The 18,392-nt window shown below is 39.4% G+C and overlaps 1 protein-coding gene across 12 annotated transcripts in view; it reads right to left on the bottom strand.

The window, feature by feature from the left end:
• nrxn1a (neurexin 1a) overlaps window positions 1–18,392 on the bottom strand; it is a 1,527,797-nt gene that overhangs the window by 1,072,936 nt on the left and 436,469 nt on the right. The window contains exon 6 of one of the 12 annotated variants that reach the window (XM_059985911.1): window positions 14,236–14,264. The exons of the other annotated variants lie outside the window; for them this stretch is intronic. Within the exon in view, the coding sequence (XP_059841894.1) occupies window positions 14,236–14,264 (29 nt within the window). The remainder of the gene's footprint in view (window positions 1–14,235; window positions 14,265–18,392) is intronic. 12 annotated transcript variants of the gene reach the window in all.

An 18,392-nucleotide genomic window follows, 5' to 3' on the forward strand; every position in this document is an offset into this window, starting at 1 on the left:
TCCCAAAGAAAAATCTGGGGCTGCAGTCCCTAAGGTAGTCCTCCCTGAGTTCAACACCGACTGGCAACTCCTGCAATGCTGCTGGCCAAACTGTATCGTTTCTGCTGTTCCTTTGGATTCATCAGCTGCTTGGAAAAGGAGAGCCTGCTACATGGGCAACAGCTTGCTCTCCAAACTGCACTGGCTTGTGCATCACCTCGACAGCTTGGCCACAACATCTATGCTCTATCCTGACCAACAGAGGACCGCAAGCAATCGATACATGAATTAACTTGTGAAGGAACAACTTGCAAGTTACATTTGTAAACTGAAGCCTGATTAATTATGTGCACATAGAATATAGAAACAAATATTTAATGTTCATTACTGAGCAGGGAAGAAAGACATCTCCCAACTGCATGAAATATGAAATCAAATATCTCATTATCATAATATTCAGTCTTCAACTCACTTCAGTTTGAAAATCCATTTGCATCTAATTAGCCTTGGCAAGAAAGGACACATATTCTTACATCTCTTGATACAAGGAGATGCTTCCTGGCTTTGAAAAAATTACATTTTGGATCAGAAGTACAAAATAGATCATGGTTTTGTTAACAATTTTCAGGACCCCTGGAGATTATTTTTATTAATTTTGCAACAAAAATGCAGTGGTGACTGTAGGCAATTTTAATTTTCCACGTGTTGATTGTGAATCCCATACTGTAAAAGGGCAGGAAAGGATAATGTGTGCAAGAAGTGTTCAGGAAAGTTTCCTTAATCAATTCACAGAAGGCCCAACTAGAGAGGGTGTAAATGATACGAGATCTCCTAGTAGGGAATGAGGCAGTGCAGGTGACAGGAGTTTACGCAGGGGTGCACTTTGCATCTAGTGATCATAATGTCATTATTTTCAAATTAATTATGTAGCAGGTAGGTTTGGTCATCAAGTTGAGATTCTAAATTGGAGAAAGGGCAATTTTGATGTTATAAGAAAAGATCCGGCAAGTGTGAATTGGGACAGGTTATTTTCTGGCAGAGGTGTACTTTGGTATTGGGAGGTCTTCAAAAGTGAAATTTTGAGAACACAGAGTTTGTATCTTCCTGTCAGAATAAAATACAAGAATAATATATTTAGGGACCGTTGTTTTTTGAAAAAATGAGGCTTTGGTTAAGAATGTGGTGGTCAATAGCATGTATAGACAGGAAGGAACAAATTAAGTACTTGAGCAGTATAAGAAATGCACAGAAATCAGATGGGTTAAAAGAAGGCATTAAGTTGTTCCAGCAAAGTGAAAAAGAAATCTAACGACACCTACAGATACACTTACAGCAAAAGGACAGCAAGAGACAAAATTGGCCCTCTTGAAGATCAGACTGGTCATCAAGGCATGGATCCGAAAGAGATGGGGAAGATCACAAAACAAAATTTTTGCCTCTGTTTTACTCGGAAGACAGGTACAAGAAAATTGGAAATGAGGGAAAACAGCAGGTTTTGAACCATACGCTGATTACAAATGAGGAGGTGCTTGCTATCTTGTGACAAAATAGGCTGGATAACTCCCCAGGGCCTGACAAGGTCTTTGCTCAGACATTGTGGGAAGCTCATTCAGAAATTGCAGAGGCCCTAGCAAAGATACTTTAGAAGCCCTTAGCAACAGGTGAACTGTTGGAGAACTTAACAGCTAATGTTGTTCTGTTGTTTAAGAAAGTCTCTAAAAATAAGCTGGGAAATTGTAGACCACTGAGCCTGATATTAGTAGTGGGGAAATTATTCTAAGGGACCAGATATATATTTATTCGGCTGGACATGGACTGATTAGGGACCGTCAACATGGCTTTGTGCATGGTAGGTCATACCTAAGCAATCTTATTAAATTTTTCAAGGAAATATCAGCAAAGTTGAAGACGGCAAGAAAGTGGATGTTGTCTACATGGACTGTAGTGAGGTCTTTGACAAGGATCCACATGGGAGGTTGGCATTCAGGATGAGGTAGTAAATCGTATTAGACTTTGGCTTTGCAGGAGAATTCAGAGAGTGGTAGCAGATGGTTGCCTGTTTGACTGGAGGCCTGTGAAAATGGTATGTTGCAGTAATTGGTGCAGGGTACATTGCTGTTTGTCATCTATATCAAAGATCTGGATGATAATGTAGTGAGCTGGATCAATAAATTTGTGGATGATAGCAAGACGGGAGGGGCGTAGTCAACGGTGAGAAAGATTATCAAGGCTTGCAGGAGGATCTGGAGCAGCTGGGAAATGAGCTGGAAAAATAGCATAGTGAATGTAATGCAGATGAGTGTAAGGTGCACCAGGGTAGAACTTATAAAGTGAGCAGTCGAGCACAGACGAGTGTGGTAGAATAGAGAAATCTTGGAATACAGATCCATAATTCTTTGATAGTAGTGTCACAGTTAGATAGGGTCATAAAGCAAGCTTCTGATACAATGGCATTCATAAAGTACTAAGTACAGGAGTTGGGCTGTTATGTTGAAGTTGTACAAGTCAAGGATGAGGCATACACTGGACAACAAAGATGTTGCTTCCCAAATATTTTTGGGTGTATCTTACGGGTTTTGATCTACTGACCATGAAAATTACTGTCATTTCCCTATCATGCACCAGTTTTAAATTGTTGATATATGTCACTTCAATTCACAAATGAAGTCAATTAAAATGTTGCCCTCCATGTAAGCACCAAACGATGTGGAGCTTCAAGTATGCAATACCAAGAACTGAAACATGCAGCTAAAAATTAATTTTCTGCTTTCCCATTTTGACTTTTTCCATGAAAATCTTGGCACTGTCAGTGACGAGCAAAGTGAAAGGTTTCACCAGGACATTGCGGTCATGGAGAAATGGTGTTAGGGCAACTGGAATCCATCAAGGCTGCCTGATTATTGTTGGGTACTTTAGCTGGAAGCCTCAGACAGTAAGCACAGATGAAAATCATCAAAAATACTTTTTTGTTCATAAAACATGCAATTAAACATTATATTCAATATTAAGTTTTGTGTTTTCGCAAATTCCTATGTGATACAAGTAGTCTGATATTATATTTGTGTTTAGCTTCAAGCAGGCTATCATAACCAGAAGTAATTCCTGAGGAAGCAACATGTTTGAAAAAAAAACCTGCTGTCCAGTGTAATTTGGAGTATGGTGTGGGGCTACCAACCTACAAGAATGCTATCAATAAGATTAAAAAAATGTAGAGAAAATTTACAAGGATGCTGCCACAATTTGAAGAAAGGACTTTATTCCAGGAGAATGAGAGGAGATTTCATAGATTTTATTTTATGAGGTGTACAGAAAGGGCAAATGCAAGCAGGCTTTTTCCACTGAGTTTGGTTGAGATTAGAACTCGAGGTAATAGGTTAAGGGTAAAAGATGAAACTATTAAGGGGAACATGAGGAGAAACTTATTCATTCAGAGGGTGGTGAGAGTGTGGACCGAGTTGCCAGCAGAAGTGGTGAAAATGGGTTTGATTCCAACATTTAAGATAATTTGGATAGGCAGATACTAGGGAGATACTATGATCTGGGTGCAGGTCGATGGGACTTGGCAGATTAAATGGGCCAAAGGGCTTGTTGCTTTGCAGAAGTTTTCTATAAATTAACAGCTAAAGTTTTGAGCTGGTACACTTCATGAGGACACAGGGTTTTAGATCGACTGTTTTTTTCTTTTCCATGAATGCTGCCTGACCTGATATGCTCTTCCAGCATTTTCTTTGTGTTGCTCCAGTTTTCCAGCATCTGCAGAATCCCTTGTGTTTGTGGTTCCACAAAATCATCTATTTATAATTTAGCTGACAAACCATGTTGGGATGTGTTAACTAATGTAGATTGTCTTAATGCCTCTGCCAGAGCACCTGAAGGAAATCCAAGTGGTCACAGCGATAATGTATAAACTCCCACAGAAACTGAACCCAAATCAGTAAAAGTTGGCATTGTAAAGTGATATGCTAATCACTACATTACAATGCTACCCAAGAAGGAGATAGCATTGCAACTCTTAAAGAACATTAAAGTGAACAAGTCTTCAGGCCTGATGCAATATATCACATATCATTGAGAGAGGCAAGAGATGAGATTGCTGGGCCCTTGCCAAATGCCTTAGTGTCCTCTCTAGTGATGGGTGAAGTCCTGGGTGACAGGTGAGTAGATAATGCTCCATTATTCAAAAAGGGAAATAGGGATAATCTTGGAAACTACTGACCAGTGAGTTTCACATCAGTCAAAAGTAAGTTATTAGAGAGGATTCTAAAGGATATAATTTATGACCATTTGGAAAACCATTCCTTAATTAGGAACAGTCAACATGGCTTTGTGTGGAGTAAATCATGTTTTACTGAATGGTTTATATTTTTGAGGAAATGACAAAGGTGATTAAACCAGAGCTTTGAATGTTGACTACATTGACATTAGGTGTTTGACAATATCTCTATGGGCAGTTCATCTACATGATTTACATTCATGGGATCCATGATGAATTGGCCATTTGGTTTCAGAATTGGCTGGGGCTTATGCTGGCTGGATGTCTGTAACTAGTGGTGTTCTCCAGCGTGAGGCCTCTACTGTCTATCATAGATATAAATAATAACCTGGATGAAAACTTCAATGGGTGGGTTACTAAGTTTGCAGATGATACAAAACTTGGAGGTGTTCTAGATAGCTTAAAGTGCTGCCAAACGATATAGCAAAATATGGATCTTTTGCAGTTACAATTGGAGAAATGGCTGATGGAGTTTAACCCAGTCAAATGTGAAGTGCGGCATTTTCAAATGTAAGGAGACAGTACATTGGTAATCGCAGGACCCTTAGCAGTATTAACATGTAGAGGCATCTCCGTGTAGAAGCCATAATGCTCTGAAAATGGCTGCACACAGGTTGATAGTGTGTTAAAGGTGGCATATAGCATGATTGCCTTTATTAGATGAGGAGTTAGTTGCTTTTATTAGCTGAGTTCAAGCTCTGTTACAGCTCTATAAAACTCCATCTATGGAGCACTGCATGCATTTCTGGTTGCCCGATTATAGGAAGGATGTTGAAGATTCGGAGGGATGGAGGAAACATTCACTAAGATGCTACCTAGCTCAGAGGACACGTGTTAAAAGAAGAGGTTAGACAAACATGTTGGATCTTCTAGAGAGGCAGAGGCTGAGAAAGATCTGATAAAGGTTTATAAGATCATGAGAGAAATAAAATAGTCAAATGATATCTATTTCCCAGAGATCAAATGTCTAATATGGGAAGTTATGCATTTAAGGTGAAAGGGGCAAGTTTAAAGGAGATATGTGGTGTTTTTTTTTATATACAGAGGTGGGTACCTGCAAGCTCTGCCAGTCATGATGGTGGAGGCAAATAAGATAAAGACATTAAAAAAATTCTTAGGTATATGAACGGGCAGATGCTAGAAGGATATGGCCAATGTGTAGGCAGAAGTAATTAATTTAGTTTGGCATTTGATTACCAACTTAATTAATTCAGCACAATATGCATTGAAGGGCCTGCTTTACTATTCTAATGCTAGGTTGGTATATCCCACAGTTGTTATCAAAAGAAGCATGATTGGGGTCAGTGAGAAGGTATATTCAATATCAATGAAAACATAAAATTGCTAAATTCTACCTAATTTTGAGTGGTGGACCATTCCAGAGGTAAAACATCACCTTTAATAGTTGGGAACAGAGAATCTTGTTAGCAAATACAGTAACAGATAGCCATGAAAATATGTAACCAATGACTGCACAGAGAAACGTTAATACATTTTATCAGTGGAAACATTAGTTTGAATACAGCCTCAGGAATGATTATAAATGTCATCCTCTTGATAGTTATTAAGATGTACTGTTAGATTGATATCAGTCATTCATTGTGTAGCTACAACCATTAGCCAAATATCAAATTATCGCTGTGGGGATACAAAATTTCAGACAATATATTCTGTTCAAGAGAAGTGGAACCTGGAACACTAAGATGCATTCTTAATAGAGAATTAACCACTACACTGTTTTGGCAATTTTAAGTGGGAAAACTAGAGGAATCGTGTGATGTCCATTTGGCATTGCACTTCATTGAATTCAAGGGGGAATACAAACAAGCCAGGTGTAACATCACTTATGCAGATAGACAATAGACAGTAGGTGCAGGAGTAGGCCATTCGGCCCTTCTAGCCAGCACCGCCATTCACTGTGATCATGGCTGATCATACACAATCAGTACACCGTTCGTGCCCTCTCCCCATATCCCTTGACCCCACTATCTATAAGAGCTCTATCTAACTCTCTCATGAATGCATCCAGAGACTTGGCCTCTACTGCCTTCTGGGGCAGAGCATTCCACATATCCACCACTCTCTGGGTGAAAAAGATCTTCCGCATCTCTGTTCTAAATGGCCTACCCCTTATTCTTGAACTGTGGCCTTTAGTTCTGGACTCACCCATCAGCGGGAACATGCTTCCTGCCTCCAGTGTGTCCAATCCCTTAATAATCTTATATGTTTCAATCAGATCCCCTCATCCTTCTAAATTCCTGTGTATACAAGCCCAGTCGCTCCAATCTTTCAACATATGACAGTCCTGCCATTCCGGGAATTAACCTTGTGAACCTACGCTGCACTCCCTCAATAGCAAGAATATCCTTCCTCAAATTTGGAGACCAAAACTGCACACAATACTCCAGGTGGGGTCTCACCAGGGCCCTGTACAGCTGCAGAAGGACCTCCTTACTCCTATACTCAATTCCTCTTGTTATAAAAGCTAGCATGCCATTAGCTTTCTTCACTGCTTGCTGTACCTGCATGCTTGCTTTCATTGACTGATGTACAAGAACACCTAGATCTTGTTGTACTTCCCCTTTTCCTAACTTGACTCCATTTAGATAGTAATCTGCCTTCCTTGGTGCTCTTGCCACCAAAGTGGATAACCTCACATTTATCCACATTAAACTGCATCTGCCATACATTTGCCCACTCACCCAACCTGTCCAAGTCACCCTCCATTCTCATAACATCCTCCTGACATTTCACACTGCCACCCAGCTTTGTGTCATCAGCAAATTTGCTAATGTTACTTTTAATCCCTTCATCTAAATCATTAACGTATATTGTAAACAGCTGCGGTCCCAGCACCGAACCTTGCGGTACCCCACTGGTCACAGCCTGCCATTCCGAAAGGGACCCATCAATCGCTACTCTTTGTTTCCTGTCAGCCAGCCAATTTTCGATCCATGTCAGTACTCTGGCCCCCAATACCATGAGCCCTAATTTTGCCCACTAATCTCCCATGTGGGACTTTATCAAAAGCTTTCTGGAAGTCCAGGTACACTACATCCACTGGCTCTCCCTTGTCCATTTTCATAGTTACATCCTCAAAAAACTCCAGAAGATTAGTCAAGCATGATTTTCCCTTCATAAATCCATGCTGATTCGGACTGATCCTTCTACTGCTATCGAAATGCGTCGTAATTTCCTCTTTTGTAATTGACTCCAGCATCTAACCGGTCTATAATTCCCTGTTTTCTCTCTCCCTCCTTTCTTGAAAAGTGGGACAACATTAGCCACCCTCCAATCAGCAGGAACTTTTCCTGAATCTATAGAACATTGGAAAATGATTACCAATGCGTCCACGATTTCTAGAGCCACCTCTTTAAGTACCCTGGGATGCAGACCATCAGGTCCTGGGGACTTATCAGCCTTCAGACTCAACAGTCTATCCAACACCGTTTCTTGCCCAATATAAATTTCCTTCAGTTCATCCTTTACCCTAGTTCCTTTGGCCACTATTACATCTGGGAGATTGTTTGTGTCTTCCCTAGTGAAGACAGTTCCAAAGTACCTGTTCAATTCATCTGCCATTTCTTTGTTCCCCATAATAAATTCACCCGTTTCAGTCTTCAATGGCCCAATTTTGGCTTAACTATTTTTTTTCTATTTACATACCTAAAGAAGCGTTTACTATCCTCCTTTATATTCTTGGCTAGTTTACCTTCGTACCTCATTTTTTCTTGGCGTATTGCCTTTTTTGTTATCTTCTGTTGCTCTTTAAAAGCTTCCCAGTCCTCTGGTTTCCTGCTCATCTTTGCTATGTTATACTTCTTCTCCTTTATTTTTATTCTGCCCTTTACTTCCCTCGTCAGCCACGGCTGCCCCTTACTCCCCTTAGGATCTTTCTTCCTCTTTGGAATGAACCGATCCTGTACCTTCTGCATTATTCCCAGAAATACCTGCCATTTTTGATCGACTGTCTTCCCTGCTAGGGTATTGTTCCATTGAACTTTGGCCAGCTCCTCCCTCACAGCTCCATAGTTCTCTTTGTTCAACTGTAATACTGACACATCCGATTTTCCCTTCTCCTTCTCAAATTGTAGGTTAAAACATATCATATTATGGTCACTACCTCCTAATGGTTCCTTTACCTCGAGGTCCCTGATCAAATCCGGTTCATTGCACAACACTAAATCTGGAATTGCCTTCTCCCTGGTAGGCTCCAGTACAAGCTGTTCTAAGAATCCATCTTGATGTATCAATTGCCCTGCAGGCAGATTCCTTAGGGTTGTCATAGCCAGGGATAGTAATGAGGACAAGCTCCTACTACCTTTTAAATGCCCCCAAATGGCATGTGCCTCAAATAGCCTTTGACAACCAAGTCCAGCTCCTAGCCTTTATGTGTGGCTTAGCTACTAGGCTAGGCAGAATCATTTATACTGACAGGTGAAGGGACAAAGGTGGGCTACTAGTGCCTTAAAACTAGTCACTTCGGGCAAATGGGACTCATCAGCCGTGGCTGGCAGCTCATCTAGGAGGAGGGAAACTCTGATCTCAAACCTCTGCTGCCTTGCCACTACACCCATTCATTGAGAAGACTTTGTGGGGGGGGGGGTAAATCCCAAGGGAAAAATCTGGAGCTCTTGTCTCTAAGGCAGTCCTATATTGAGCTCAATGTTGACTGGCAACTCCTGTGACACTGTTGGTACCAAACTGTATCGGTCTCTGCCGTTCCTCCATCAGATGCATGGAGAAGGGGAGCTTGCTACATGTGCAACATCTTGTTCTCCATATCATACTGCCCAGGAATTGTGCATCTAGACAGCTAGAATGCAATATCCATGGTCAACTCTGACCAATGGAGGCCCTCACCTCACAAACAAGCCAGGTATAAAATCAGTTGCCCTGCAGGTATGTTAACTTAAAACACAACCCTTACTCCAGAAGTTATGTTTGACTTTTCTTCCCAGAATATAGAGCTATTACTTACTGCAAAGATCCAATTCTATCACATTTTGCAGAAGTAAAGCTAAGGATAATACAAGGAAAAATCCCTGAAATCGAGAAAATGGTTCATGTGGAGGTAAAAAAGAGGGAGGGAAAATTAGGCCAGGAATCCAACTACAACCCTCTGCAATGATTGGTTGTCCACTTTACCACTGCTTTTTATTTTGTCTCCTCACTCTTCCTCAACTGTACAAAATTATTTCAGCAAGTGTGCATACATGCAACTTGATTGTTGACTTATTTCCCCGAAATGGCTTTGCAAGAAAATCTCAAAGGCTTCCTGAGCCCTGACTTGCAGGGAAATAAGTAACAGAATGGGTTGGCTTGGTAGGCTCTGCAATCTGGCCTAAGATTAGAAGATTAGCTTTATTTGTCACAGTACAGTACTTCGAAATGCACAGTGACATGCATCATTTGTGTCAAAGCAGATCAGCTCAAAACAGACAAATAAATTCAGTTAGCTGAGTGACCTCCTTCTATGTCATAGAAAGAAATATGAAATCCATTAAGCTTCACTGGAGGGCACATTTGAAGACTTACACCCACACTGGACCCCCTGCAATTCCCCTACCAATCTGCCGATGATGCCATTGCCACAGTACTACACACTGTCCTCATTCACCTGGAGAAGAGAGATGCATACATTAGAATGCTGTTCCCGGACTACAGCTCAGCATTCAACACCATAATTCCCTCCAAACTTGACAGGAAGCTCAGAGAACTTGGCCTGCAGCCCACCTTGTACAGCTGGATCCTAGACTTCCTATCGGATTGCTGACAGGTGGTAAGGATGGGCTCCCTCACTTCTGCCCCTCTGATCCTCAACACAGGTGCCCCCCCACCCAGTGTTGTGTTCTGAGTCTGCTCCATTTACACCCACAACGGTACTGCCACACACAGCTCCAATTTGCTGATCAAATTCGTAGATAACACAACTTTGATTGGCCTTATATCTAGTGGTAATAGGAGAGGTTGACACCCTGATACAATAGTGCCAGGATAACAACCTTTCCCTCAATGTCCAAAAATCAAAAGGGCTGATTGTGGATTACAGGAGGAACAAAGACAGGATTGGCCCAATCACTATCAATGGGTCTGCAGTTGAGAGGGAGAGTAGTTTCAAATTCCTCGATATACACAAAAGCCAGTGATCTCACCTGGATTGTACACACTTGATTTGTGGCAAAGAAAGCACAACAGTGTCTCTTCCACGCCAGATGACTGAAGAAGTTCAGCAAGGGCCCCCGAATCCTTAAGACCTTCTATAAGGGCACCATTGAGAGCAGATTGACCAGCTGTATCACCACCTGGTATAGGAACTGGACCAACCTTGGGCACTGCAGAGTGTGGTACAGACAGCACAGCACATCTGTAGATGTGAACTTCCCTCCACTGAGGACATTTATAGCAGCAGGTGCAGAAAGAAGGCCTGGAAGATCATCAGGGACACCAGTCACCCCAACCATAAACTGTTTCGGCTGCTTTTGTCTGGCAAACACTACCACAGTATTAAAGCCAAGACCACAGGCTATGGGACAGCTTCTTTCTACAAGCCATTAAACTTATAAATTTACATGTCTGAAAATTGCACCAAAGTCATAATGCAAAGTTCTTTTATTCCATCACATTGTGGGATGGATATAAGATATTAAATAAATTCTAATTTATCATTTCTGGCAGACTTGACCAGGAATTGAACACCATGTCCTTTGCTGAGGTTGTAAAAATTCAAATTAGGGTAAAAGCCAAATTTTACTTTCTCCTTGCCTCATTGGGATGTATTTTCAGCTTGTACTGGTCAGTCATACTGGACACAAATAGGTGTTGTACTGCTTTTCCACCACTCATAATGGTCCAGATTTGGGCAAGTGGAAATGAGAAAATAAATAAATATGGTTGAAAGGGAATTCTTTCTCCAATGCATAATAAAAGCTAATTATTCATATAGATATATCAATAAAATAGATTTACAGTAACCTATTTTTTTAAAAAATAAAGCTCATGTATCTGCTAAGCATTTCCAGCATTTTCTGCTCTTTTTCAAATTTTCACCATATATAGTTTTGACTTTCATGGATTGTGATTGGTTTGCACTTTCAGTCGGTCACTGTTTTAGAAATTTCACTGAATTAAATTGTAATTAAATTGTAGTTTGAGATATGCAAAATGTTTGTGTGAAGCAATAGGCTTTGGAGAAGGAAAAAGGGTTTCATGGAGGTGTAGAGTGTGGTTGGTTGTGCTGGATTGAACAATTTTGTGATGTAAATTAGAGAATGGCAAAATGGAGGTCAGACAAGGGGAGACACTACCTTTAGACTCTGGGGCCAATCAGTCAAGTTGTGAATGGTCTTGGAGAAGGTTTGCAATGTCAACGATAGTGGTGAGAAATGCATGGGGCCAGCACTAAAATGATCAGATGATGTGTCTGACAAACTGATCAGCACAGAGAATGCCCAAGGCTTTTCTTGTTCTGCTAAAAGAATTATCAACAGTTCCAAATACCTAAACACTCATATTCTTAAATGCATTCAAAATGCCTCGGCAGTCTACAATGTTCATTGCTAAATACCTGATTTTAAGTATTTTGCTATTTCTGTTATTTTAATTTTCACAATGGTATTGTTATAGATTACCAATATTTGCCTTTACAAGAAAGAGTATTGCACTGCTGAAATCAAAATACATTTCCCCAAGATTCCTCTGTTTTCCCAAAATATTGTAGAAGATCCCAGAGAACTAAGTTCAGCTATCAACCGTACTGAAACAGATTATCTTGTCCTTATCACAGAGCTTACTTACAGAAATTGATGGTTGTGTATTCTCGAATACAAGAATCCTCACACTGCAACTATGCACAAAAGTCTTTAAAAATTTTTGAACAATCCCCAAAGGGACATGAAAAATATCATGGAAAAGCATTCTTGAATGACAAACGTGTTTTGTTTCCAAGGATTCAGCAGTATTAATTATTATAACTTCCAGTGTTATATTTTAGATTCCTAATTTCAACAATTCTTATAGAAAGTGGAGAAATTAAAATAAAATTCCTAAGGAAGAAAGTAATAATCCTGAGAAAAAAAATGCAAAATAAACAAAAATTTATTGAAATGTACTCTGTACAACTGTAATGTGTACTTTTAAGATATGTATAATTATGTACAGTAAGATTTCAGCTAAGTGAATGCAAAATAACACTTTCCTTCAATTAGAAGTTCTACTAGAACTAAATTTAGCTTTTTTGCTTTCTTTATGTAGAGGAATTTTAATCTAGTATGGAGTCTTGTCCCACAACTTTGCACGGTGCATAACTGTTCATTCTGATACCATCATTTGGAACGTTAATCTTCATGATTTAACAGGGTTTATCTTTTTGCTCAAATGGCATATTATAATTGTAAGAACACAGTAGCTAACAAATAGATGGAAATGATTGTGTTAAAGACAACAAATAATAATCTCACGTGCTCTGAATCATCTATTTTGGTTTAAAAGAATGTATTTATTTGAAAAATATAGCTAGGTGGCTATGTTGCAAAGTTATTTTTATGATCTTTTACATAAAATTAGGGGGCTTTTTGACTGTGAAGCAGGTTGCAACTAATTACAAAGAAATGCAGAGATCTGGACTGGTTAGGAAATGGGCTGAGGGATATCAAATGGATTTCAATATTGATAAGTGTGAGATGATACATTTTAGACATTCAATTCAGTGTCGGACCTATACAGTAAAGTTCAAAGTAAACTTAATATCAAGGTACATGTATGTCACCTTTAACAATGTGAGATTCATATTTTCGCAGGCACGTATCAGTGAAAGACAGTACTGACGGCTGTTCAACCAAGGTGCAAAAACAACAAACTGCAAACACAAACAGAAATAAAAGATAATAAATAAATAAAATCAGCAATAAATTTTGAAAGTGAGTCCACAGGTTGTGGAAAAATTTCAATGAATCAACTTTCAATAAAGTTGACTGAAATTATCCCCTTTGTCAAGAGCCTGATGAATGAGGGGTAAAAACTTTTCCTGAACCTCATGGTATGAGTCCTGAGGCTCATGTAACTTCTTCCTGATGATAACAGTGATAAAAGAGCATGATGTATGTGGTTGGGGTCCCTAATGTTGGATGCTGCTTTCCTGTGAGAAAACTCCATGTAGATATGCTGAATGGTAGGTGGGCTTTACCTGTGATGGGCTGGGCCATATCCATTATTTTGTGTAGGGTTGTCTATTCAAGAGCACCCATGCCTAAGCGGATCTGCCTTTCCTCCAATATTCTTTCTATTGAAAGGTAAGCAGCTCAGAGCATTAGTCTCACCAAGCTTGACATTTTGATTCTTAACCACCACTCCACTACCTACAGTATTCCGGTGCACTGGTTCCGATCCCCCTGTAAATCTAATTTAACCTCCACCAACTCCGTGCAGAACAAACAAACCTTCCTGCTAGGATGTTGCTCCCCCTCTGGTTCAAGTGCAAACCATCTCTTCTGCACAAGTCCCACCTTCCTTTGAAGAGAGTCCAATGATTCAAAAATCTGAAGCCCTTCCTCCTGCACCAACTCCTTAGCTATGTTAAACTATATGATCTTCTTAATTCTGGCCTCACTAGTACATAGCACTATTATCAATCCTGAGATCACAACCCTGGAGGTCCTGTCCTTTAACTTAGCATCTCACTTTGCAGGACCTGGTCACTCTTCCTACTGATGTCATTGGTACTAATGTAGACCATAACCGTCACCCTCCCACATAAGAATATGGAGCAAACCATAGTATTTCCCATTGACAAAGTATAAATTCAAATTGACAATTGGTTAAATTGTATGTTCCATGATCTTACAACATGTAATCATGAATGAGGTGGAGAACAAAAGAGCTTGATGGGAAAAGGAGTAGCCCATAAACTTCCCATTCTAAACATTGGTGTGAGTCTGCACATAAGGGTTAAAAAAAAAGGGTGAATTATCACAGCCATGTTCAACCTGAAATACTGAGTAGATGATACACAAACCTGCTTCTGAGATCCACATTGTTACAGAAGTCATTCTGTAATGAATTAAAGTTGCTCCATCTGAAATAGTTGAAAGGATTGGACACAATACTAACTATTGGATACATGCACCCTCGTACATTTATTCCTGGTCATGTGGTCTATAAGTGAAAATCCCTTTCAAACAATTTTGTGGGAGTCCCATTAGCAGAAGGGCAGCAGCAGTTAAAGAGTTTGGTTTATGGTATTACCAGTTTAGTTGGAACAAGGGGTGGGCAATAACTGTTGACCATGTGAATGAACCCCAGATCATCCTAAAATGCTTCAGATGGAAATAGTTATCCTCAGAAATTTGTTTTGCTTATGTTATATGAAGAAAATGTAAGAGCTGATTACATTAAGACGTCCAAAATGATGAAAGAATCTAAGAGAGTAGATGAAAAATGTCACATTGCATTACAAGCTGAGATTGAACGAACAAGTATGCAAGATTAACTGACAAATAGGAATACAAATAGAAAGCCACATTTACCATGGATTCCAAGTCTGTGAAATATATTACAAGTGGAAGTGATCAAATCAAAAAAGGAGAGGATGAAAAAAAGGCAAATAATATGTTCTGAGTACAAGATCTGGGATTTCCATAGGCCATTCTCTCTGAAAATTAAATAATACAATATTTAAAGCAAAGTAATGAGTTTAGGGTGGAAATGATTTATTTACTTTACATTTTGAAATTAATAGATCATACTTGGGAATCAGATCTATTATCACTGACTTAAATGACTTGCTTTCTGTATTGATGCATTGTAGTGGCATTTCCAGCAGCAATACAGTGCAGTTACAAAATTACTAAAAATCACAAAAAATCACATAATAAATAATGCAAAATAAATGAGGTCATGTTCATGGACCATTCAGAATTCTGATGGCAAAGGAAATAAATTGTTTCTGAATTGGTGAAGATGGAGATGGAAATTGCACTTCTAAAGTGATTTGTCTTATTTAAATATGAAGGCTTAGTAATCACATGATTTTGTACAAAGCTGATTTATGCTGGGAAAGTTTCCAGAGAAACATTAATTGACTATAAGACAGGCATAAATACTTTCAATGCCAGAAATGAACAATTTTCAGATGGATATCTGAATTTCAGCACAACTCAACCATGTTTTCTCCCATCATTTCTTCCTGCTCAATTTTTTAATCAGTTTAAAAATTTTAACTTATTCCCCTTAGCTTGGTTTCAAACACATTTTTGATTCATCATACAGTACAGAGGTCCTCAAATTATAAATGCATCAGAAGTGCTGCACACACAGTATCTCCAGCACTGGCAAAGACTCCTCATATCCTTCTCACAATCACTGACCTCCTGCTGTCAGGCAAAAAAGTACCACAGCATAAGAACCACAATTGCTGGGCTTGGTAACAGCTTCTTCTGACAGGCTCTTTGACTTTATTAACCTGCTGCTACCTGGCAATCATGCACACCCTGTCTCAATGCCCTCCCACCTCATCCTTCATCCGAATTCAGAGATGCATTCTCATCCTGAACTGGTCATTTTACATCTTTTATTGCTGATGTTTCACATATTTATACTACTGCTTATTTGAGTAGAATAGTGTCAGTTACTTACAATAACATGCATTTTGAGTCAACCTGTCAAACTTCAGGCAATGTCACTCAGGGACTTGTGCTAATATTATTTTGTGACTCTGTGTGTTGGAACATAACTATATGTGCTGTGTGTGACTATATGTACTGTGCACTCTGAAAATTGTTCATTTCTGGCATTGAATGTATTTATGCCTGTCTTATAGTTTAATTTCCCAAATCCAGGAAGGATCACAGTAGTACTCAAGAAAAGAAATGATTAGGAAGTAAAGAAATTGTCATGCAAAAATATGCTGCGGAGGTAACACATTTCAGTAATAATGAGTACTGAAATTCCTGTCCACTATTATAAATCTAAGTCAAACTCCCTGCAGTATCGTAACAACTCAATTCCACCATTTAAAATCTGGTGATAAAAATACAAAAGGCAAGACAGTGAAAGAAGTCAGTAGAGAAATACAGATAAAGGCAGTCCAAGAAATAATTACATTGGCAACAAGCAAGCAAAGGAAGTGGAGCAATCCTAATCTTCTAAGCCCATGGCTGGATCAATGACTCCAAGGTAAAAGAAGACAGCTGAAAATTGAGAATGTTCAGCAGATTACCAAAGGCTCTTTGGTGATACAACCATTTCACTGTATTGGATCAGGAAATAAAGGTAGGATCAGACAAAGGCAAAACTCTTATTCCAAACCAGGCATCCAGATTATAGGGGAAACATTTATAGCAATTGTGCTTGATCCATAAGTGGTGTTTTGAATCAATATCAATGATGCTTCCAAAGAAAAGAATGGCACTAACCAAAAAAACAAAAAAAAGCTTCAGTATACTGTTTCATGAAAAATGACAGCACATTTCAAAAGTCAGCTCTAATAGAAGAACAGGTTGGATTACCAAAAAGTCCACAGTGAGATCTGTTTCCACCATTTTTCACTCTTTGTAAAAACAATAAATCTCTTTCTAAATCTTCCTCTGTTACTTCATTTTTGTTTAAGCCATCAAAATTATCCTCCTTTCTGCTTTTTGAGAAATGTTCTTTCTGCTGTGATTACATTGGGCAGGAAGAGATAGTGCCTATAAATTCAGTCAGGTAGCTTTCCTTTTCCTAAGTGCCTCTTACCTAACAACTGCTTTGTGTCAGACAGGAAGATGATAGTCAATGTTTCCTAGTCAAATCATGTCACAGTGACATTTTGTCAGGCATGTCTAATCACTTTCTGCAAATTATGCTACTTCCAAACCAACATATATAACCTGAAAAAACAGTGAGTTCCTGTTGATTGGGACATCGAGGCCACTACATTGTGGCCCAATTAAACAGCTGCCCCAATTAGCTGAAATTTCATGGAAATAGTTTTAAAAAGACAAACTTTTAGGGAAATGGTATTAAAAAGAAAAATAGTAACAAATTATGTATTTAAATGAAATACAGAACAAATTACAACACTTGCCAATATTACTATAGTACCATAAAACTTTTATTTCCTAATAGCTATCAAAGAAAGAATTCATCCAGTGTATGCTGCCATGTTCTTTTAATTGACTATAAATGAACAAAATCAACACAGCCAGCTAGTGCAGATAATGGACTATCTTCATTAACTTCCTTCATGAAGTAGTATCAAAAATTACATTTTTAATTTGGCATTGTCAGCCCAAAGGAATAAACACAAGCCAAACACAGGCATATACATCTAAAACTACTTTAAAACTACTTTAAAACTACTCGCTTTAAGCACGGTGTAGTGTCTTACTGCCACATAAGTACATGCGACTCTCTGATAACTGCATCTGCATGAAGTGCATTAAGCTGCAGATCCTTAGAGACCATGTTAAGGAACTGGTGCTGCAGCTGGATGTTGTTTACTCACAGGGGACAATGAGTGGATGATGGTTAGAACCAATAGTTGCAGTAGGAAAGTACCCGGGTGACTGTCAGGAGGGGGAAGGGAAAGCGGCAGCCAGTACACAATATCCAGTGGTCAATCCCCTTAATAATAATATGCCTCTTTGGATACTGTTGGGGTGACAAGTTACACTGGGTGGGAGGGTAGGGAGAGGGATCCATAGCAACTGGTTTTCTAGCAATATCTAGCTCTGTGGTTCAGAAGGGAAGGTGGGGTAGGGGGAGTGCAGTGAATTAGTGATAGGGGATTCCACAATTAGAGGAGCAGACAGGAGATCCTGTGGATGTGACAGAATGAGTGGATGTTGCTGCCGACAACTTTTGTGTTCTACAGGGTTTGGCCTTAGGACCACTTCTTTAAATATTATATTTTTGTCAGTTATTTGGATGACGGTATTGATGGCTTTGTGGCCAAGATGATACAAAGACAAGTCCATTCCCATTCTGATATGTCTATCCATGGCCTCCTCTACTGTCAAGATGAAGCCACACTCAGGTTGGAGGAACAACACCTTACATACCGGCTGGGTAGCCTCAAACTTGATGGCATGAGTATTGATTTCTCTAACTTCCATTAATGCCCCCCTCCCCTCCTTATGCCATCCTTTATTTATTGATTCCCCCC

Source organism: Hypanus sabinus, chromosome 12 (genome assembly GCF_030144855.1).
Source record: "Hypanus sabinus isolate sHypSab1 chromosome 12, sHypSab1.hap1, whole genome shotgun sequence".
NCBI classification, from domain to species: Eukaryota; Metazoa; Chordata; class Chondrichthyes; order Myliobatiformes; family Dasyatidae; genus Hypanus; species Hypanus sabinus.